General features: G+C 41.5%; 2 protein-coding genes across 3 annotated transcripts in view; both read left to right on the top strand.

The window, feature by feature from the left end:
• Nucleotides 1-12,560, top strand: part of rer1 (retention in endoplasmic reticulum sorting receptor 1) — a 31,108-nt gene extending 18,548 nt beyond the window's left edge. The window contains exons 7-8 of one of the 2 annotated variants that reach the window (XM_071371561.1): nucleotides 10,003-10,057; nucleotides 11,992-12,560. In XM_071371561.1, coding sequence (XP_071227662.1) covers nucleotides 10,003-10,057; nucleotides 11,992-12,002 — 66 coding nt within the window. In that variant the 3' untranslated portion in view covers nucleotides 12,003-12,560. Of the gene's footprint in view, nucleotides 1-10,002 lie in introns of both variants that reach the window. The other variant, XM_071371560.1, reaches the window with a different exon arrangement.
• A 101-nt stretch (nucleotides 12,561-12,661) lies between these two features.
• On the top strand, nucleotides 12,662-20,264 carry tas1r2.2 (taste receptor, type 1, member 2, tandem duplicate 2). Its single transcript, XM_071371558.1, has 6 exons — nucleotides 12,662-13,301; nucleotides 15,610-15,907; nucleotides 16,178-16,921; nucleotides 18,588-18,797; nucleotides 18,899-19,019; nucleotides 19,303-20,264. Exons 1-6 carry the CDS (start codon nucleotides 13,117-13,119, stop codon nucleotides 20,229-20,231), a joined length of 2,487 nt encoding a protein of 828 aa, XP_071227659.1. The 5' UTR covers nucleotides 12,662-13,116; the 3' UTR covers nucleotides 20,232-20,264.
• The last annotated feature ends 2,141 nt before the right edge of the window (nucleotides 20,265-22,405 follow it).

The following is a 22,405-nucleotide window of genomic DNA, read 5'->3' as shown; positions in this document are numbered from 1 at the left end:
AGTGTGGTGTCAGGAAAATAACCTCATACTCAACGTCAACAAAACAAAGGAGATGATTGTGGACTTCAGGAAACAGCAGAGGGAGCACCCCCCTATCCACATCGACGGGTCAGTAGTGGAGAAGGTGGAAAGTTTTAAGTTCCTCGGTGTACACATCACGGACAAACTGAACTGGTCCACCCACACAGACAGCGTTGTGAAGAAGGCGCAGCAGCGCCTCTTCAACCTCAGGAGGCTGAAGAAATTCGGCTTGTCACCAAAAGCACTCACAAACTTCTACAGATGCACAATCGAGAGCATCCTGTCGGGCTGTATCACCGCCTGGTACGGCAACTGCTCCGCCCACAACCGTAAGGCTCTCCAGAGGGTAGTGAGGTCTGCAGAACGCATCACCAGGGGCAAACTACCTGCCCTCCAGGACACCTACACCACCCGATGTCACAGGAAGGCCATAAAGATCATCAAGGACAACAACCACCCAAGCCACTGCCTGTTCACCCCGCTATCATCCAGAAGGCGAGGTCAGTACAGGTGCATCAAAGCAGGGACCGAGAGACTGAAAAACAGCTTCTATCTCAAGGCCATCAGACTGTTAAACAGCCACCACTAACATTTAGCGGCCGCTGCCAACATACTGACTCAACTCCAGCCACTTTAAAAATGGGAATTGGAAATTATGTAAAAATGTACCACTAGCCACTTTAAGCAATGCCACTTAATACAATGTTTACATACCCTACATTACCCATCTCATATGTATATATACTGTACTCTATATCATCTACTGCATCTTGCCATCTTTATGCAATACATGTACCACTAGCCACTTTAAACTATGCCACTTTATGTTTACATACCCTACAGTACTCATCTCATATGTATATACCGTACTCTATACCATCTACTGCATCTGCCATGCCGTTCTGTACCACCACTCATCCATATATCTTTATGTACATATTCTTTATCCCTTACACTTGTGTGTGTGTGTAAGGTAGTAGTGTGGAATTGTTAGGTTAGATTACTGTTGGTTATTACTGCATTGTCGGAACTAGAAGCACAAGCATTTCGCTACACTCGCATTAACATCTGCTAACCATGTGTATGTGACTAATAAAATTTGATTTGATTTGTATATACAAACCATATACACACACTCACATACACAAACTACATTGATACTCCCACACAAAACCCACAGACATTCACATATATACTACATACGCACACTTTACCTTGCCATCATGTACATATCTACCTCCAATACCTCATACCTCTGCACATTGATCTGGTACTGGTACTCCTCCATTCTTGTGAATTGTATTTTATTCCTCTTGTCACTATTTTATTTATTTATTTTAAACTCTGCGTTGTTGGGAAGGGTTTTTGAGCAAGTATTTCACGGTAAAGTTTACACCAGTTGTATTCGGCGCATGTGACAATTTGTGTTTCCCTTCAACTTTTGACAAACATACCCATGGCATGGTGCTGCCACCACATTACATGAAAATACCAAATTTACTGAGTTTGAGCAATTTTGCCAAAAACAATGGATGTATACACTTTGTACAAAACATTTAAGAACATCTTCCTAAAATGTTGTTGCATCCCCCCGCCCAGGTTGACGCCAATGCTTCCCACAGTTGTTTCAAGTTGGCTGGATGTTCTTTGGGTGGTGGACCATGTTAAGTTCATGTTTTAAGTATCCCTATATTTCTGTTATTACGGGGTTATCACTCAGTCAAGAGTGCGCATGCGCAGGAAGTCTTGTCGTTGTTGGACCTAGCCTGGAGTGTAATGGCTACCTTGTAGTGTGTTCAAATAGTAGAGTAAACTTTGTTAAACTGGAACCTTGTCGTTGTGTCATTTCGAGTTAACAGACCATTCATGATACACATGGGGAAACGGTTAAGTGTGAAAAACTCAGCAGCGTTGCATTTCTTAACACACTCAAACCGATGCGCTTGGCACCTACTACCATACCCTGTTCAAAGGCACTTAAATATTTTGTCTTGCCCATTCACTCTCTGAATGGCGCACACAAATCAAATCGCATTTTATTTGTCACATAAACGTGTTTAGCAGATGTTATTGTGGGTGTAGCGACATGCTTGTGTTTCTAGCTCCAACAGTGCAGTAATATTGAACAATACACACAATATAAAGGAATGGAATTAAGAATATATAAATATTTGGATGAGCGATGTCAGAGTGGCATAGACTAAGATACAGTAGAATAGGTTAGAATACAGTATATACATATGAGTAATGCAAAATATGTAAACATTAAAGTGACCAGTGATTTCAAGTCTCTCTATATACTGCAGCAGCTTCTAATGTGCTAGCGATGGCTATTTAACAGTTTGATGGCCTTGAGATAGAAGCTGTTTTTCAGTCTCTCGGTCCCAGCTTTGATGCACCTGTATTGACCTCGCGTTCTGGACGATAGCGGGGTGAACAGGCATAGGCTCGGGTGGTGGTTGTTCTTGATTATCTTTTTGGCCTTCCTTTGACATCGGGTGTTGTCGGGTGTCCTGGAGGGCAGGTAGCTTGCCCCCAGTGATGCATTGGGCAGACCGCAACACCCTCTAGAGAGCCCTGCGGTTGTGGTTGGTGCTGTTGCCGTACCAGGCGGTGATACAGTCCGACAGGATGCATCTGTACAAGTTTGTGAGGGTTTTTGGTGCCAGGCCAAATTTATTCAGCCTCCTGAGTTTGAAGAGGGGCTGTTGCGCCGCCTTCGCCACACTGTCTGTGTGGGTGGACGATTTCAGTTTGTCAGTGATGTGTACGCCGAGGAACTTGAAGCTTTCCACCTTCTCCACTGTGGTTCCATCCACGATCAGCTCCTTTGTTTTGTTGACGTTGGGTGAGAGGTTATTTTCCTGAAACCACACTCCCAGGGCCCTTACCTCTCATTATTGTTGGTAATCAGGCCTACTACTGTTGTCGTCTGCAAACTTGATGATTGAGTTGGAGACGTGCGTGGTCACGCTGTCATGGGTGAACAGGGAGTACAGGAGGGGGCTGAGCATGCATCCTTGTGGGGCCCCAGTGTTGAGGATCAGTGATGTGGAGATGTTGTTTCCTACCTTCACCACCTGGGGGTGGCCCGTCACGAAGTCCAGGACCCAGTTGCACAGCTATAGTCAATGAACCGCATTCTTACATAGGTATTCCTCTTGTCCAGATGGGATAGGGCAGTGTGATGGCAATTGCATCGTCTGTGGATCTATTGGGGCGGTAAGCAAATTGAAGTGGGTCTAGGCTGTCAGGTAAGGTAGAGATGATATCTTGACTAGTTTCAAAGCACTTCATGATGACAGAAGTGAGTGCTACTGGGCGATTAGTCATTTAGTTCAGTTACCTTTTGCTTTCTTGGGTACAGGAACAATGTTGGACAATTGTGAAGCATGTGGGGACAACAGACTGGGATAGGGAGAGATTGAATATGTCCATGAACACTCCAGCCAGCTGGTCTGCACGTGCTCTGAGGACGCGGCTACGGATGCCGTCTGGGCCGGAAGCCTTACGAGGGTTAACACGCTTAAATGTGTTACTCACGTCAGCCACAGAGAAGGAGAGCCCACAGTCCTTGATAGCGGGCCACGTTGGCACTGTGTTATCCTCAAAGCGGGCGAAGAAGGTGTGTAGCTTGTCCGGGTGCAAGACGTCAGTGTCCGGGACGTGGCTGGTTTTCCCTTTGTAATCTGTGATTGACTGTAGACCCTGCCACATACGTCTCGTGTCTGAGCCGTTGAATTGTGACTCCACTTTGTCTCTATACTGACCTTTTGCCTGTTTGATTGCCTTACAGAGGGAATAACTACACTATTGGTATTCGGCTATATTCCCAGTCACATTGCCATGGTTAAATGTGATGGTTCGCTCTTTCAGTTTTACGTGAATGCTGCCATCTATCCATGGTTTCTGGTTAGGGTAGGTTTTAATAGTCACCGTGGGTACAACATCTCCTATACATTTCCTGATAAACTCAGTCACCACATCCATGTATTCGTCTGTTGTTCTCAGAGGCTACCTGGAACATTTCCCAGTCTGCGTGATCAAAACAATCTTGACACGTGGATTCCGATTGGTCAGACCAGTGTTGAATAGTCCTTAGCACGTGTACTTCCTGTTTCAGTTTCTGCCTTTCGGTAGGGAGGAGCAAAATGGAGTCATGATCACATTTGCCGAAGGGAGGGCGTGGGAGGGCCTTGTAGGCATCCCAGAAGTTGGAGTAGCCAGTGGTCCAAGTGTTTTTTTGTATCAGCGCGAGTACTACAGTCAATGTGCTGATAGAACTTCAGTAATGTTTTCCTCAAATTTGCTTTAAAATCCCCAGCTACAATTGTGAGGTATTCTAGGTCGGGTGAACAAAAGGACTTGTGTTCCTGTATGTTATCACATTCACACCATGAGTAGTTAATCATGAAACATACACCCTCGCTCTTATTCTTCCCGGAGAGATATTTATTCCTGTCTGCGCGATGAACTGAGAACGGCTCAACGGACTCAGACAGTATATCCCGAGAGAGCCATGTTTCCATAAAACTGAGTATGTTACAATCCTTGATGTCTCTCTGGAAGGAAATGCTTGCCCTGAGCTCGTCAACTTTATCCAGAGACTGAACATTAGTGAGTAATCTACTCGAAAGCGGTGAGTGGTGTCTGCGCCTCGTGAGTCGGACTAAAAGTCCACTCCGAGTACCCCCTTCCCGCCGGCGGTGTTTTGGAACAGCCTCTGGAATCAGTTAAATTGCCCCGGAGGGTATGAACAAAGGATCCGATTCGGGATAGTCATATTCCTGGTCGTTATGCTGGTGAGTTACCGCCGCTCTGATATCCAAAGGTTCTTCCTGACAGTATGTAATAACATTTTTATTTATTTTTATTTATTTCACCTTTATTTAACCAGGTAGGCTAGTTGAGAACAAGTTCTCATTTGCAACTGCGACCTGGCCAAGATAAAGCATAGCAATTCGACACATACAACAACAGAGTTACACATGGAATAAACAAAACATAGTCAATAATACAGTAGAAAAAAGAAAACAAAGTCTATATACAGTGAGTGCAAATGAGGTAAGGGAGTTAAGGCAATAAATAGGCCATGGTGGCGAAGTAATTACAATATAGCAATTAAACACTGGAATGGTAGATGTGCAGAAGATGAATATGCAAGTAGAGATTCTGGGGTGCAAAGGAGCAAGATAAATAAATACAGTATGGGGATGAGGTAGATAGATGGGCTGTTTACATATGGGCTATGTACAGGTGCAGTGATCTGTGAGCTGCTCTGACATCTGGTGCTTAAAGCTAGTGAGGGAGATATGAGTCTCCAGCTTCGGTGATTTTTGCAGTTCGTTCCAGTCATTGGCAGCAGAGAACTGGAAGGAAAGGCGACCAAAGGAGGAATTGGCTTTGGGGGTGACCAGTGAGATATACCTGCTGGAGATCGTGCTACGAGCGGGTGCTGCTATGGTGACCAGTGAGCTGAGATAAGGCGAGGCTTTACCTAGCAGAGACTTGTAGATAACCTGTAGCCAGTGGGTTTGGCGACGAGTATGAAGCGAGGGCCAACCAACGAGAGCGTACAGGTCACAGTGGTGGGTAGTATATGGGGCTTTGGTGACAAAACGGATGGCACTGTGATAGACTGCATCCAATTTGTTGAGTAGAGTGTTGGAGGCTATTTTATAGATGGCATCGCCAAAGTCGAGGATCGGTTGGATGGTATGTTTGGCAGCATGAGTGAAGGATGCTTTGTTGCGATATAGGAAGCCGATTCTAGATTTAATTTTGGATTGGAGATGCTTAATGTGAGTCTGGAAGGAGAGTTTACAGTCTCACCAGACACCTAGGTATTTGTAGTTGTCCACGTATTCTAAGTCAGAGCCGTCCTAAGTAGTGATGCTGGACGGGCGGGCAGGTGCGGGCAGTGATCGATTGAATAGCATGCATTTAGTTTTACTTGCATTTAAGAGCAGTTGGAGGCCACGGAAGGAGAGTTGTATGGCATTGAAGCTCGTCTGGAGGTTAGTTAACACAGTGTCCAAAGAGGGGCCAGAAGTATACAGAATGGTGTCATCTGCGTAGAGGTGGATCAGGGAATCACCAGCAGCAAGAGCAACATCATTGCTGTATACAGAGAAGAGAGTCGGCCCGAGAATTGAACCCTGTGGCACACACATAGAGACTGCCAGAGGTCCGGACAACAGACCCTCCGATTTGACACACTGAACTCTATCAGAGAAGTAGTTGGTAAACCAGGCGAGGCAATCATTTGAGAAACCAAGGCTGTCGAGTCTGCCAATAAGAATGTGGTTGGTTGATGAATACGGCTGCACAGTAATGTCTCTTATCGATGGCGGTTATGATATCGTTTAGGACCTTGAGCGTGGCTGAGGTGTACCCATGACCAGCTCTGAATCCAGATTGCATAGCGGAGAAGGTACGGTGGGATTCGAAGTGGTCGGTAATCTGTTTGTTAACTTCTACTTGCACAGCATCCCGGATCCGGGAGCACCCCCCACAGTAAAAAAGCTGACTAGCATAGCCTAGCATAGCGTCACAAGTAAATACTAGCATCTAAATATCATTAAATCACAAGTCCAAGACACCAGATGAAAGATACACATCTTGTGAATCCAGCCATCATTTCTGATTTTTAAAATGTTTTACAGGGAAGACACAATATGTAAATCTATTAGCTAACCACGATAGCAAAAGACACAACTTTTTTTTTTCCACCATTTTTTTCCTGCATGGGTAGCTATCACAATTTCGACCAAATAAAGATATATATAGCCACTAACCAAGAAACAACTTCATAAGATGACAGTCTGATAACATATTTATTGTATAGCATATGTTTTCTTAGAAAAATGTGCATATTTCAGGTATAAATCACAGTTCTACATTGCAGCTGCAATATGAAATAGTGCCGAAGCTGCCAGAATAATTACAGAGACCAACGTCAAATACCTAATTACTCATCTTAAAACATTTCTGAAAAATACACAGCGTACAGCAAATGAAAGCCCAACATCTTGTGAATCCAGTCAATATGTCAGATTTTTTAAGTGTTTTACAGCGAAAACACAATATAGCATTATATTAGCTTAGCACAATAGCCAGAATGCAAATTAATTACTTAAAAATCATACAATGTGATTTTCTGGATTTTTAGATTCCGTCTCTCACAGTTGAAGTGTACCTATGATAAAAATGACAGACCTTTACATGCTTTGTAAGTAGGAAAACCTGCAAAATCGGCAGTGTATCAAATACTTGTTCTCCCCACTGTAGGTCTGTAGCAGTTTGGGTCTAGTGTCACCCCCTTTGAAGAGTTGGATGACCACGGCAGCTTTCCAATCTTTGGGAATCTCAGACGATACGAAAGAGAGGTTGAACAGGCTAGTAATAGGGGTTGCAACAATTTCGGCAGATAATTTTAGAAAGAGAGGGTCCAGATTGTCTAGCCCGGCTGATTTGTAGGGGTCCAGATTTTGCAGATCTTTCAGAACGTCAGCTATCTGGATTTGGGTGAAGGAGAAATGGTGTGGGATTGTGCGGGTTGCTGTGGAGGGTGCCGGGCAGTTGACCGGGGTAGGGGTAGCCAGGTGGAAAGCATGGCCAGCCATAGAGAAATGCTTATTGAAATTCTCAATTATAGTGGATTTATCAGTGGTAACAGTGTTTCCTAGCTTAAGAGCAGTGGGCAGCTGGGAGGAGGTGCTCTTATTCTCCATGGACTTTATAGTGTCACAGAACTTTTTGGGGTTTGTACTACAGGATGCAAATTTCTGTTTGAAAAAGCTAGCCTTAGCTTTCCTAACTGCCTGTGTATATTTGTTCCTAACTTCCCTGAAAAGTTGCATATCACGGGGGCTATTCGATGCTAATGCAGAACGCCACAGGATGTTTTTGTTCTGGTCAAGGGCAGACAGGTCTGGAGTGAACCAAGGACTATATCTATTCCTAGTTCTAAATGTTTTGAATGGGGCATGCTTATTTAAGATGGTGAGGAAGGCACTTTAAAGAATAACCAGGCATCCTCTACTGACGGGATGAGGTCAATGTCATTCCAGGATACCCCGGCCAGGTCGATTAGAAAGGCCTGCTCGTAGAAGTGTTTTAGGGAGCGTTTGACAGTGATGAAGGGTGGTCGTTTGATCGCAGACCCATTACGGATGCAGGCAATGAGGCAGTGATCGCTGAGATCTTGATTGAAAACAGCAGAGGTGTATTTGGAGGGCGAGTTAGTTAGGATGATATCTATGAGGGTGCCCGTGTTTTACGGATTTGGGGTTGTACCTGGTAGGTCCATTGATAATTTGTGTGAGATTGAGGGCATCAAGCTTAGATTGTAGGATGGCCGGGGTATTAAGCATGTCCCAGTTTAGGTCACCTAGTAGCACAAGCTCAGAAGATAGATGGGGGGCAATCAATTCACATATGGTGTCGAGGCCACAGCTGGGGGCAGAGGGTGGTCTATAGCAAGCGGCAACAGTGAGAGACTTGTTTCTGGAAAGGTGAATTTTTAGAAGTAGAAGCTCAAATTGTTTGGGTACAGACCTGGATAGTAAGACAGAACTCTGCGGGCTATTCTCTGCAGTAGATTGTAACACCGCCCCCTTTGGCAGTTCTATCTTGGCGGAAAATGTTATAGTTAGGGATGGAGATTTCAGGGGTTTTGGTGGTTTTTCCTAAGCCAGGATTCAGACACGGCTAAGACATCCGGGTTGGCAGAGTGTGCTAAAGCAGTGAGTAAAACAAACTTAGGGAGTAGGCTTCTAATGTTGACATGCATGAAACCAAGGCTTTTACGGTTACAGAAGTCAACAAATGAGAGCACCTGGGGAGTGGGTGGGGAGCTAAGCACTGCAGGACCTGGATTAACCTCTACATCACAAGAGGAACAGAGGAGAAGTAGGATAAGGGTACGGCTAAAGGCTATACGAACTGGCCGTCTAGCACGTTCGGAACAGAAAGTAAAAGGAGCAGGTTTCTGGGCGCGATAGTATATATTGAAGGCATAATGTACAGACAAAGGTATGATAGGATGTGAGTACATTGGAGGTAAACCTAGGCATTGAGTAATGATGAGAGAGATATAGTCTCTAGAGACGTTTAAACCAGGTGATTTCATCGCATATGTAGGAGGTGGAACAACATGGTTGGTTAAGGCATATTGAGCAGGGCTAGAGGCTCTACAGTGAAATAAGACAGTAATCACTAACCAGGACAGTAATGGACGAGGCATATTGATATTAGAGAGAAGCATGCGTAGCCAAATGATCATATGGGTCCAGTGAGTGGTTGGGCTGGCTGGGGACACTGCGATTCAGACAGTTAGCAGGCCGGGGCTAATAAGCTAACATAAAAAATGTCATGGGCTAATAATGTAAGAAATAGCACATTAATTTTTTTTTTTTTTTTAAATACTGTAGTTTCCTAATAGCTAGAAGCACGGCAGCCCTGTCCGTCAGCTCCATATACAATCCATGTCTCATATGTATCAAGGCTTGAAACATCCTTCTTTAACCTGTCTCATTCTCTTCATCTATACTGATTTGGATTTAACAAGTGACATCAATAAGAGTTCATAGCTTTCACCTGGTCAGTCTGTCATGGAAAGAGCAAGTGTTTCTAATGTTTTGTACAGTCAGTGTCTGTTGCCCTAAGAATTGTGCAAAGTTGGTGAAATCTTATTCAACATGATTCACAGCTGTAATGGCTGCAAAATATGTATTCCACCAAGTCTTCACTCTGGGGTGTGAAGACCTACACAATCAAGACATATTTTATTTATCTAACATTTTCTTACATTTTTCTTTCACTTTCAGAATGTATAGGTTGTGTACATGTGTAGGATTTTTTTTTAAATGTAATACATTTTCATTTTTAAAGCAGCAAAATGTGAACTGTGCTGTGACTTTCACTGTTACTTTCTTTGAATTACAATGTGGCTAACTCCGTCTTTTCTCCTACTTCCAGCATATGGTCAAGTACAGATACCTACCCTTCACACACGGGAAGAGGACTTACAGAGGCAAGGAAGACACAGGGAAACCTTTTGCTAGTTAAAATAACCCCCCCCCCTCCCCCATTTTGAAAATTAAAAGTTGTGGAAAAAGAGTATATGGTGGGGAACAGGGGTCAGTGATTATCTGTGAGGGGATTGGGGGAAAAAAGAGAAATGGGATAAGAGTTTTGATCCAAAATGGTGACAGTGATGGATGTTATTAGTGCTGAGGATTGCTGTAGTCACAAGAGAACTCTGCCTTTGGTTATTATGGGGACATGAGTTGGCGAGCCATCTCGCAGCTACGGGATAACATTGTCTTAAGTCAGTGGATGAAACGCAGTGTCGCCCTTTGCCTTGTAACCCCATGGGGTAAGTATAAACTCTGCTAGAGGGGCGGCACTGGATGAATTTCAGTAGAAATTTCAGTTGTGGATTCTTAACGACTATCCCTTTTCAACTGCTGTGCACTGCTCTGTCTCCAAGCAAAGTAACTACTTTTGATTGAAGACTTGGTACCTACTCGTTTATAACGTGTAATTATGGGAAGTCCTTAGGTTTAGATTGAAATAACGATAAGATGTAACATTTTGAAATTGAAGTAAATAGGAAATATTTAAATTGATGAATGATGTGTCTCTGAGATCAAGTGTATTTTTGCGCCGGCTTGAAACCCCCCACCCACCAACCTAAATTTGTCCACTGTTAATTTTCAATGACTGGTTATGCTTCACTTGAACAAGGCTTCACTAGCTACATACAATACCTATCATACTGTAACTATTCAGAACCATAATCCAACCATCTCTTTTATGGCAAAAGCAGTGATTTATGTATAGGAGGTTGGCTAGATAACAAGTCAGCTCAGAGTGCAAATCACTGCATGGCCAAGACCGAGTTAGTGTACTCTCCAGAGAATAAACCATCATGGAGGATTATGAAATGTTTCATGTCATGTTTTCTTTAAGACATTATGTACAGTGAGGTTTAAGAATGCCTCGTTCAAGTTAAGTGTGGCTGATTTTATTCAAATGTGTTCTTGTTTTGCCCTATGTAGCCATATAATCCCTTTTTGTGTTTAGTCCATCTGCTTTCCCATCATGTCAAAAGACGCTTTGCTTGTACAGTTGAAGATAAATATAATACTGTGTCATTCAGCACTCCTGGAAACTAAATGATAGAGATTACTTTATGGAGGTGGCATCTAGCTATGGACGAGCCAATCAAGTTAAACCTCAGATTTTTGCGATGCACCCCCCTGTGAATATAATTTTAAATTGTTCATTTTTCGAGATTAGAATTCTTAAAGTAACTGTCCAGTGTTTCCAGATTTCTATGAAATATGACCTATAATTAATTACAATAGGGGTGAAATAGTTTTCCTTCCAAAAAATGGTTATTAAATATGTAAAACAGCAACTTTTCTGTGTTGAAATGGTGTGGGCATATCCCAACAGAATGGTGTGGGCATATCCCAACAGAATGGTGTGGGCATATCCCAACAGAATGGTGTGGGCGTATACCGGTCATAAAAAACATGAATTCAAGTAGACCGCTGATTGGCCAGCTCATCCTCAGGAGGATGACAACATCCACCATGAGGAAATGGCTAGTATTTTTTTTTTGAAAGGTGTGTGTATAACACAAGTTTGAGGTGTGGTTTTTGAAGTGTACGAGTATAGAAGAGTCGTCAACATTATTTTTGTATGAGTTAACAGAAAAGTTAGATTTTCTCTGGACAGTTACTTTAAAATGTACTTTATAGTATCATACCTGTGTTATAATTATTATTTCCTTCCAAAATACCTTATACACTGAGGCCAACTGTTTAGAAACTGGGGTCCATTCCATGCAAATATAGCAGCCTTGATAAACTCATATTCTGTATTTTACTTTAGACAAATATGTGGTCATAATCTAATCATTCCAAACAAAAATATTTTCTCTCTCTTCTTTTGCAGAGGAAACATAAGAAAATTGAGATTGAGAGCTTTTAATGTAACAAATGGATGAAGGGGGTTGTGAACACTTTTTTTCTTTTTTTTTGGCCCCCACCCCTCACATCTTTGGGCATTTTTATCAGTATGCCGGTCGGGTATCTTATGAAAAGTGTGCAGTAGTATTTTTGGTAACCAGAGAGACATTTTGGAAAACCTTTGATCAGCACTGTAAAGAAGGATCAGATTTTTTTCCCCCCTGTCAAAGTACATCATGTTTCCAAGAGTTGTCTTGCGGATTTATATATATGGCAAAGATAACATTTGTTTAGAGATTATTTTGAACATGTTATTTTTTCTTCGAACATAATGGGCTACTATTTCCAAGTGTTCAATTTATCATATGCCATAAAAAAAATGAATGAAAACAAAACTGGTAAAATTGGATTCTAGATTTATAAACACTTTCTCAAGAAAGAGATTGCATGTTCTTGTTTTTTCTTGTGCTGCAATTATAAACAAAACTTGATTTTAATAACTTTAAGTGTATTTTTTTCACTCCGAATGCTATTAAAGAAACTGTGTCCCTTCTAGTGAGGTGGCTGTTTCTGCTTCATGTTTTGGGACCGCTGACATTTTGTCAGCTTTCATCCATATCTGCTTTTTAGAAATAACTATTACATTGCTACATGTGTATTACTGTATGAGGTATATTGTGTATCTATTCACTGACACATCTTGTGTTTGGAAAACAAGTCCATTAATCATTGCGCAAATGTTGCATTTGCAGAAAGGATGGAGCTAGTCATGGTACATTTGACCCACCTGGGTAGAGTTGGACAGTGAAATCAATCAATGCTCTTGGTGCCAACTCCTTTACCACACCATTCATCCTTTTAAACCAGTACCAGCAATTCAATGCATATTTCTATTTCACTTCGGGTCATGGATTTCCTGTTCAGTGCTGCGCATTTGCTTCCAGTCTGACTGTGAGGAACTCCTGCCTGATGTAATGGTGCATATAAAATCATTGCATGTAAAGCATCCCTATGCAAAGTGGGGGAGCCATCTTCACCAGTACCTGAGCATTTATTTGGTGTAGACACAGCCCCTCTGATCTTCTCAGACTGACTACATGTGAAGGCAACGATGAAACATCTCCTGTCCTTGCTGGTAATGCTGGGGTCTTTTCAGCATGCCTTACCTGAATCATATTCTTGCTCACCCTCTGAGTTTAAACTAGATGGAGACTACATACTGGGAGGCCTTTTCGACATTCATCATCGCAACAGCTCAGTTGTTTACAACCGACCGGTGATTGTGGATTGCTCTCGGTGAGTGCTGTAGCACACCATTCAACACACCATTCAACCATCAGGGAAATCGTAGCTCTGGTCCTGGAGAGCCACTGGGCGTGCAGTTTTTCTTCCAGCCCAATATTAACACAACCAATTTAATTAAGCAATGTTCGTACTGAAGACCAAGTTGCTTGTCAACTTGTTCTAGTGTTGGGTTGAAATAAAAGCCTGCATACCCAGTACCTCTCCAGAAACTGAGTTGGAGACACCTGAGTTCAATCACAACACTTCCATGTAAGTTACGTGAAATGTTATAGTACTGTAAATGTATTATACCAAATGTTTAACCTCACTTAAAGGAGCAATCTGCAGTTCAAACAATAAAAAAGCAGGCACCCCATCTCTGTTTTGGTAAATAGCTGAGGGATGGGGCTGGAGAAATGTAACCACTTTCAAATGTACAGTATATACTATGGAGGCGGGGACTGACCCTCCATGAGATCAAAATGATAGTTTCAAATGTTTTTTGAGACAACAGTGTTGCTCTACAATTACATTGTTTACTAACATTGGGGTAAAAAAAAATGGTATGTTGGGTTCTGATGGGGTACGACGTAGTGATGGGCATTCCAAGTCTTTTCAGTAAACCGGCACATTCGTTCAGCTAAGAGAGACATTAATTTGGCTCCCAAACAGCTCTTCGCTCATTAGCGCTTAAAAATGTACCTGAAACGTTGTCAAAATTGCTAATCTCTTATATAAAGCCTACAAACTTGCCTGTAGGGTTGGGTAGGTTACTTTCTTTAAATGGAATCTGTTACTAGTTACCTGTCCAAAATTGTAATCAGTAATGTAACTTTTTGTTACTTTTGGATTACTTTCCCCTTGAGGCATTAGAAGACAAAAAGGATCCAGCAAACGCATTTGATGTGTCATAATAGTAGTCTCCGACTTGTGGTCAGACTCGCTCAGGTGGAACAGTTAAACTTGCATATTTTTTAAATTCTGAATTGAATGTCATTGAGAAAACAGAAAGGTGTCCATGTATTTTTTCCCACAAACATCCTTTCTGAATTGAAAAGTAATCCAAGAAGTAATCCTAGTTGTTACTTTAAAATGTGTATCCGTAATCGGATTACAATATTTTTTTGGTTCGTTTTTTTGTAATCAGATTACATGCAATTGATTACATGTAATCAGTTACTCCTAAACCCTCTTTGCCTGCCATTATGTGAGATCGTGATATGAGTTCAAATGTTCTTTTACCTGAACAAATTATTGTGGTCTGCAACAAAAAAGAGAGGAAAAAATGAACGCAAGGCAAAAATGTGTGGTGGACCAAAAAATGTCTCTCCCCTCACTATCTATTGTTCCTGCAGTGAGGAATTACAATCTTTAGAGAATGTTTTTATAATTTATCTACAGATAATCGTTGTCTGGAGCTCAGAAAGCAGTAGTAGTATGCAAATCAGGGAACCAAGTGAACGGCTCTTTTACAGATGTGATTCAGTTCCGGACGTTCATCCAAAAGAGCCATTCAAAAAGATCAGTTCGTTCGTGAACGACCCATCGCTATACGATTGTTGAACTAAGCTCATGAAGTCAATTATAAGAATATAAGAAATAATGTGTATATATCATTAATTTAAAGTTAAACAATGGATGCACCAACTGCAGATTAACACTTTAAAGGGAATGTTGAGCTTTTTACAACTTCATGTTAGATGGTTAAACACCTTGAAAGTAGTCTACTGGTCAGGATAAACTGTAATCCATGGTATGGTTTTCTTTAAACAGCCATCACAAACTTCAGCTAACTTTAACTACTGCCAGCTAAAAATCAATCAAGTGACTGGGGCATGTGGCACATGATAAAAGAGGGGCCAAATCACATTTTAAAGTAATCTTAAACCAAATACTTGAGTTGATTACATTCTTGCCCTATGTGCCTCATGCCCCAATCACTCCCACTGTTTTTAACTGTTGGATAAAGTTAGCTAAAGTTTGTAATGGCTGTTGTGATGCAAAACTCGTCATACCGGCTCTATTTATACCTTCTTGAAAAGCAATAGCTCAGATACACATGAAAACATGAAATAACCCTGGGAATTGATAGAACATCACTCAGACATGCACAAAACAATATATAACATTCAAAATGGGTGAATCTTTCCTTTAAGTTGTAAAATACTAAACTTCCCCTTTAACAAAGTAAGTTGACAAATTAGGTGAAACAAACCGCAGTATGTGAAGTGATTAAACATTTCAAATTGCATATGCCAGTAGTCACACCAGGAAAAATCTACTAATTTGCTGTGTGTACACACTGTTCCTCTTTCCACAGACAGTCGTTTACCTTGTCAAGTTATCGGATGTTTCAGGTGATGAGGTTCGCTGTACAAGAGATCAATAACTCCAGCCTCATCCTGCCCAATGTATCGCTCGGTTATGAGATATTCGACCACTGCTCAGACAAATTCAACTTTCAGTCAATCTTAAATATGATCTCCAGAAATGGATCAATTCGAGTTCTGAGGTGCGTCAACAAGTATCTGTCCAAAGTCATAGCTGTGGCCGGTCCATTTAGAAGCATGGAGTCCATGACTGTTGCTCCCTTGTTTGCGATGAATCTAATTCCCATGGTAATACATACTTACTTTAGGTCATTTTGATCACTTTTTAAAAAAGTGTATTAAGGCTGGGGTACACCCAGAGAGCTACTGGGTGTGCAGGTATTTATTCCAGCCCTTCTCTAACATCAGGAGCTTGATTAACTGAATCAGGCGAGAGCATGGCTGGAATACAATTCTGCACTCCTAGTAGCTCTATACGAGGAGGGTTGGGTAGGTCACCACCCTATTGGGGTTATTCTTGTCTATGTGTGTCTAAAATGGAAATCTTTTTCTTCACAGGTAAATTATGGGTCCTCCAGTTCTGTTCTAAGCGACAAGTGGAAATATCCCTCATTCCTGCGAACCACAGCTAGTAACAAAGACTTAATACATCTGATCATTCTGATTATACAGCACTTTAATTGGAACTGGGTTGCATTTGTAAGCAGCGGCGATGAGAACAGTCAAAATGGCCTACAGCTGTTCAAAAGCAAGCTGAAAGACACTAAGATCTGCTTGGCTTATGCAAAAGAGCTCAATGAAATGTCTGATCACTATGAAATACTTCAACAGTTAGAGGGTCTTAGCATAGAGGTCATTATAGTTTTTGCCGGGCAGAGCAGCGCTGTTGCGTTCATTAAATCGGCAATCAAGCACAACATACACAACAAAGTGTGGATTGCAGGCGACAGTTGGTCCTTGAACAAGAACCTCCCCAGATTGAGTGGAATCAAGGCGATTGGCACCATCATTGGAATAACAGAGACAGTGATGCCATTACCTGGGTTTAAGGATTTTGTCTATTTGTCCCAAACACAAAGGAATAATAGTCCTACAACCTGTGAACAAACACCATCCAGACAAACATGCAATCAAGCTTGTGACGTCTGTAGTGATGTGAGCCCAGAAGAGATCATCGGTGAAAACCCATCATATTCTTTCGCAACTTACTCTGCCATTTATGCTATGGCCCACGCGTTACATAATTTGTTACTATGTGACATTAAGGGATGCAGTGACAATGTAACTGTGTATCCATTTATGGTAAGCATTTGAAACGTTGCATATACACTACATGGCCAAAAGTATGTGGACACCTGCTCGTCAAACATTCCAAAATCATTGGCATTAATATGGAGTTGGTCCCCTCTTTGCTGCTATAACAGCCTCCAGTCTTCTGGAAGGCTTTCCACTAGATGTTGGAACATTGCTGCGGGGACTTCCTTCCATTCAGCCACAAGGGCATTAGTGATGTTGGGCACTGGTGTTGGGTGATTAGGCCTGGCTCGCAGTCGGCGCTCCAATTCATCCCAAAAGTGTTTGATGAGGCCAGGGCTCTGTGCAGGCCTGTCAAGTCCCTCCACACAATCTCGTTACAAACCATTTCTGTATGGACCTCGCTTTTTGCACAGGGGAATCATGCTGAAACAGGGCCTTCCCCAAACTGTTGCCACAAAGTTGGAAGTACAGAATTGTCTAGAATGTCATTGTATGCTGTAGCGTTAAGATTTTCTTTCACTGGTTCTAAGGGGCCTAGCCTGAACCATGAAAAACAGACCCAGACCATTATTCCTCCTCCACCAAACTTTGCAGTTGGCACTATACATTAGGGCAGGTAGCGTTCTCCTGGCATCCACCAAACCCAGATTTGTCCGTCCGAGTGAAAGATTTTGAAGCGTGATTCATTACTCCAGAGAACACATTCCACTGCTCCAGAGTCCAGTGGTGGCGGGCTTTAAACCACTCCAGCCGATGCTTGGCATTGCGTATGGTGATCTTAGGCTTGTGTGTGGCTGCTCGTCCATCGAAACCCATTTCATGAAGCTCCCGAAGGACAGTTCTTATGCTGACATTACTTCCAGAGGCAGTTTGGAGCTCGGTAGTGAGTGTTGCAACCGAGGACACTTGGTGGTCCCGTTCTGTGAGCTTGTGTGGCCTACCACTTCGCGGCTGAGCCGTTGTTGCTCCTAGACATTTCTGCATTACAATAATAGCACTTACAGTTGACTGGGGCAGGTCTATCAGGGCAGAAAGTCTTACTCCTTGTTGGAAAGGAGGCATCTTATGATGGTGCCACGTTGTAAGTCACTGAGCTCTTCAGTACGGGCCATTCTACTGCCAATGTTTGTCTATGGCGATTGCATGGCTGTGTGCTCGATTTTATACATGGGGAGTGGCTGAAATATCTGAATCCACTAATTTGAAAGGGTGTCCACATACTTTTGTTTGAAGAGAAATGGCGTTACAATATTGAAGAATACATCAATTGAAAGGATGCATCTAGGCTACACTTGTGATAAATGAGGTGATGGGGAGGCTGGAGTGTGTCTTTAAAGGTAGACTTAGCAATATGACATCATCATACACTGCAGGGCAACTTCCTGCTTACAGACAACAGCATCAATAGAAACAACATTTGAACCTGCCAGGACAGCCATTACTAGTTTGCTCTAATTTGTGGCCTCACTTCGGGCATGCCCATATTTCCACATTTGGAAAAGCCAATTGTGGCAGTTTTTGTTGATGTCAGTAATCAAAAACGTACCCCAATGTGTCTGATGTTGTCATTGCTAAGTCTACCTTTTAAATGTCCACACAAAGGTGTGAACCTTTGAAAGTGTGAATCAATAGTGAATAATCCCTATAACATTGTTATAGTGTTTACACACCACAAATGTTCTTGCAACACTACATTCTTGTCTGATTTCAGCTTCTCCAAGAATTAAAGAGGTCAAATTTCACAATATTGAACCGGCATATTGAGTTTGACAGCAATGGAGACCCGACATCTACTTCTTATGCTATTGTTTTCTGGAACCAGAGTGACCAGGCCGAGAAAGTGGGCTCTTATGAAACTGATCCAACAGTTGCCGTTCCCTTCTCTATCAACAACACTAAAATTCACTGGTATGCTGACCAAGTAAGTAATTTTTCTGGTTCATAAATCATTAATGAATCATATTTTTCTATTTTACATGTATGACAAAGGCCATTTGATCGCAACCTTTGGTCTTTCTCAAGGTGCCTGTCGCACGCTGTTCCCCTGAATGTTCAGAAGGATTTGCAAAGAAGAAAGATGGACTCCATCAATGTTGTTTCCAGTGTAACGTCTGCCCTGGTATGACTTATGTTAACTACACAGGTAAGAGGTCCAGAGATAAAGAGAGAAATCTTTTTGGATTATGGTGTCCATTGACACGCATGGGGGTTAAAGTAAGAAGAAAAGGAATATGACATTATTTATGTAGATTTTTGTTTCAGCTTGTTTTTGGTGTTTTACTTCCTACTAGAAGACACACTTCACACCTGGTCCAAATGTTACCATAGACTTACTAATTCTGTCCTCATGAGCTCTTCCACTGGAGATGATATAATGCATGGATGATGTCTGGCTCATCATTGACTATCGTCTTCTTGCCAAACAGACGACCCATACAACTGCATCGACTGTAGGAAGACAGAGTGGTCCAAACCAGGAAGCACCTTTTGCACACAGCGTTCAGTGGAGTATATACTTTTCACAGACCCTGTCGCCATCACACTCATGTTTTCCACAGGCGTCCTGTTAGCGCTAACACTAGCCATTGTCATTCTTTTTGCACTCAACTATGACAAGCCGGTTGTTAAGTCTGCCGGCGGGCCAATGTGTTTCCTTCTTCTGGGCTGCTTGAGTGCAAGTAGTATCAGTGTGTTCTTTTTCTTTGGGAAACCAACAGTGACCAATTGTGTGTTGAGATATTTTCTATTTTTGTTGTTCTACACTGTCTGTTTAGGCTGTTTCGCTGTGCGCTCCTTTCAAATAGTGTGCATTTTCAAAATGGCCACCAAGTTCCCTAAGATTCACAGCTGGTGGGTGAAGCACAATGGACAGTGGTGGCTCATAGCCATAGTCTTTGTTCTTCAGCTGTTGTTGCTTACAACAGTGTTCACTGCCAGCCCTCCCACACCAGTCAATGACATGACATCATACAGAGATCAAATAATACTAAAGTGTGCCATGAGAAGAACAGTGATCATGTTCTTGTTATTGACTATAGTCTTGGCAAGTCTTTGCTTTATTTTCTCATACATGGGGAAAGACCTGCCCAAAAACTACAACGAGTCCAAAGCAATCACCTTGTACCTGCTTTTCCTTATACTTACATGGATCATTTTCTGTACAGCAAGCATATTATACCATGGTAAATATTTACAGTTATTCAATGCAATGTCAGTGCTTTCCAGTTCATACAGCATCCTCTTCTGCTACTTCCTCCCTAAGTGCTACATCATTATCTTTCAGCCACAGAAAAATACACAACAGCATTTCCAAGAGATCATCCAACGTTATACTCAAAATATCAGTAGTAAGTAGTGGGAAATAGTTCATTTCAACTGTTTTACTGAATCAAGGAAATGCTTTTCTTGCTAGAATTGTTTACTAGTAATGATAAATCTTACCCCTAGACTTTTTCAACATTTTGTTGTCTTACAGCCTGAATCTATAATGGATTAAATTGAGATTTTGGGTCGCTGGCCTACACACAATACCCCATAATGTCAAATTGGAATTATGTTTGTAAAAATGTTTACTAAATAATAAAAAATGAAAAGCTGAAATGTCTTGAATCAATAAGTATTCAAGCCCTTTGTTATGGCAAGCCTAAATAAGTTCAGGAGTAAAAAGTTGTTTAACAAAGTCACGTAATAAGTTGCATGGACTTTAACATGATTTTTGCATGACTACTTCAACTCTGTACACTTTGGATGGTATATCAATCATGGAGGCTGCTGAGGGGAGGACAGCTCATAATAATGGCTGGAACGGAGTAAATGGAATGGCATTAAACACATGGAAACCATGTGATTGATGTATTTGATAACATTCCACCTATTAAGGTGCCACGAACCTCCTGTTGTATCAATACATCCAGTCACTACAAAGATACAGGCGTCCTTCCTAACTCAGTTGCCGGGGAGGAAGGAAACTGCTCAGGGATTTTACCGTGAAGCCAGTGGTGACTTTAAAACAGTTACAGAGTTTAATGGCTGTGATAGGAGAAAACTGAGGATGGATCAACAACATTGTAGTTTCTCCACAATACTAACCTAATTGACAAAGTGAAAAGAAAGAAGCCTGTACACAATACAAAATATTCCAAAACATGCATCCTGTTTGCAACAAGGCACTACAGTAAAACTGCAAAAAATGTGGCAAAGAAATGTACTTTATGTCCTGAATACAAAGTGTTATGTTTGGAGCAAATCCAACACAACACATCACTGAGTACTACTCTTCATATTTTCAAGCATGGTGGTGGCTGCATCATGTTATGGGTATGGTTGTCATCGGCAATAACTCGGGAGTTATTTTCGTACGAAAAGAAACAGAATAAAGCTAAGCACAGGTGAAATCCTAGAGGGAAACATGGTTCAGTCTGCTTTCCAACAGACACTGGGAGACAAATTCTCCTTTCAGCAGGACAATAACCTAAAACACAAGGCCAAATATACACCGGAGTTGCTTACCAAGATGAAGTTGAATGTTTCTGAATGGCCTAGTTACAGTTTCGACTTAAATAGGCTTGAAAATGTATTGCAAGTCTTGAAAAGGGCTGTCTAGCTAGAATCAACAACCAACTTGACAGAGCTTGAAGAATTTTAAAAGAATAATGTGCAAATATTGTACAATCCAGGTGTGCAAAGCTCTTAGAGACTTACCCAGAAAGGCTCACAGCTGTAATCGCTACCAAAGGTGATTCTAACATGTATTGACTCAGAGCTGTGATCTCTTTATGTAAATTATATATTTTTGTATTTAATTTGGAATAGATTAGCAAAAACTTCTATAAACATGTTTTCACTTTGTCATTATGTGGTATTGTGTGTAGATGGGTGAAAATAAATATTATTTTAATCAATTTAGAATTCAGGCTGTAACAAAACAAAATGTGGAATAAGTCAAGGTATGGTATGATTTATATCTATAACACCTTTTTATATAAGTATATGTATCTAAAATAAGAATTAAGTAGGCTCGCATATTGCATAATTTTAGAACAGATGTCATGAGTCTTAGGCATATCAAAGCAAATTGTCATTACGCTGCAAAAGTTTGAAGTAAATGTACTCCTTATGTTCTCCTTGTGTGCTTTTTATCCTATTACACTTAAGCTGCCAATCACACTTTTGATGTGTAAAGTTTATACATTATTTTACCAGAGGGTGGTGCCAGTAGACCTTGACACTAAATAAAATGGGTGGGCCTGTGCTCTTCTGTATCCTCCAGTCACTTCCAAAGCCATCTGGCAGCAGTCATCTGACCCTAGCTCCTTTCATGGGTAAAATTTGTATTTTTTAGGTGATGAAACTATCCTAAAAGGTGGTTGCTTTTCCGTTATCATGTTTTATTAAATTTTTTATGAACATTAGATTTGTAAAACAAAGTCTAATTATTTGTGGCTAAACTTCTAGAATGATTATTTTAGATCACTCATTTATATTAACGCACTAAGTTAAAATTACAATTGGCTACTTCCTCTCCCCTGT

This window comes from Salvelinus alpinus, chromosome 28 (assembly GCF_045679555.1).
Source record: "Salvelinus alpinus chromosome 28, SLU_Salpinus.1, whole genome shotgun sequence".
Lineage (NCBI taxonomy): Eukaryota > Metazoa > Chordata > Actinopteri > Salmoniformes > Salmonidae > Salvelinus > Salvelinus alpinus.
The sequence above is the reverse complement of the archived record's forward strand: the minus strand, read 5'-3'. Positions and strand labels throughout refer to the sequence as shown.

Bases quoted from the DNA above. Each gene is read 5' to 3' on its own strand.
- tas1r2.2 (XM_071371558.1), top strand. From the start codon at position 13,117: ATGAAACATCTCCTGTCCTTGCTGGTAATGCTGGGGTCTTTTCAGCAT. The intron at 13,302-15,609 runs GTGAGTGCTGTA...CTCTTTCCACAG, and splicing joins GTGATTGTGGATTGCTCTCG to ACAGTCGTTTACCTTGTCAA. The intron at 16,922-18,587 runs GTAAGCATTTGA...GTCTGATTTCAG, and splicing joins TAACTGTGTATCCATTTATG to CTTCTCCAAGAATTAAAGAG.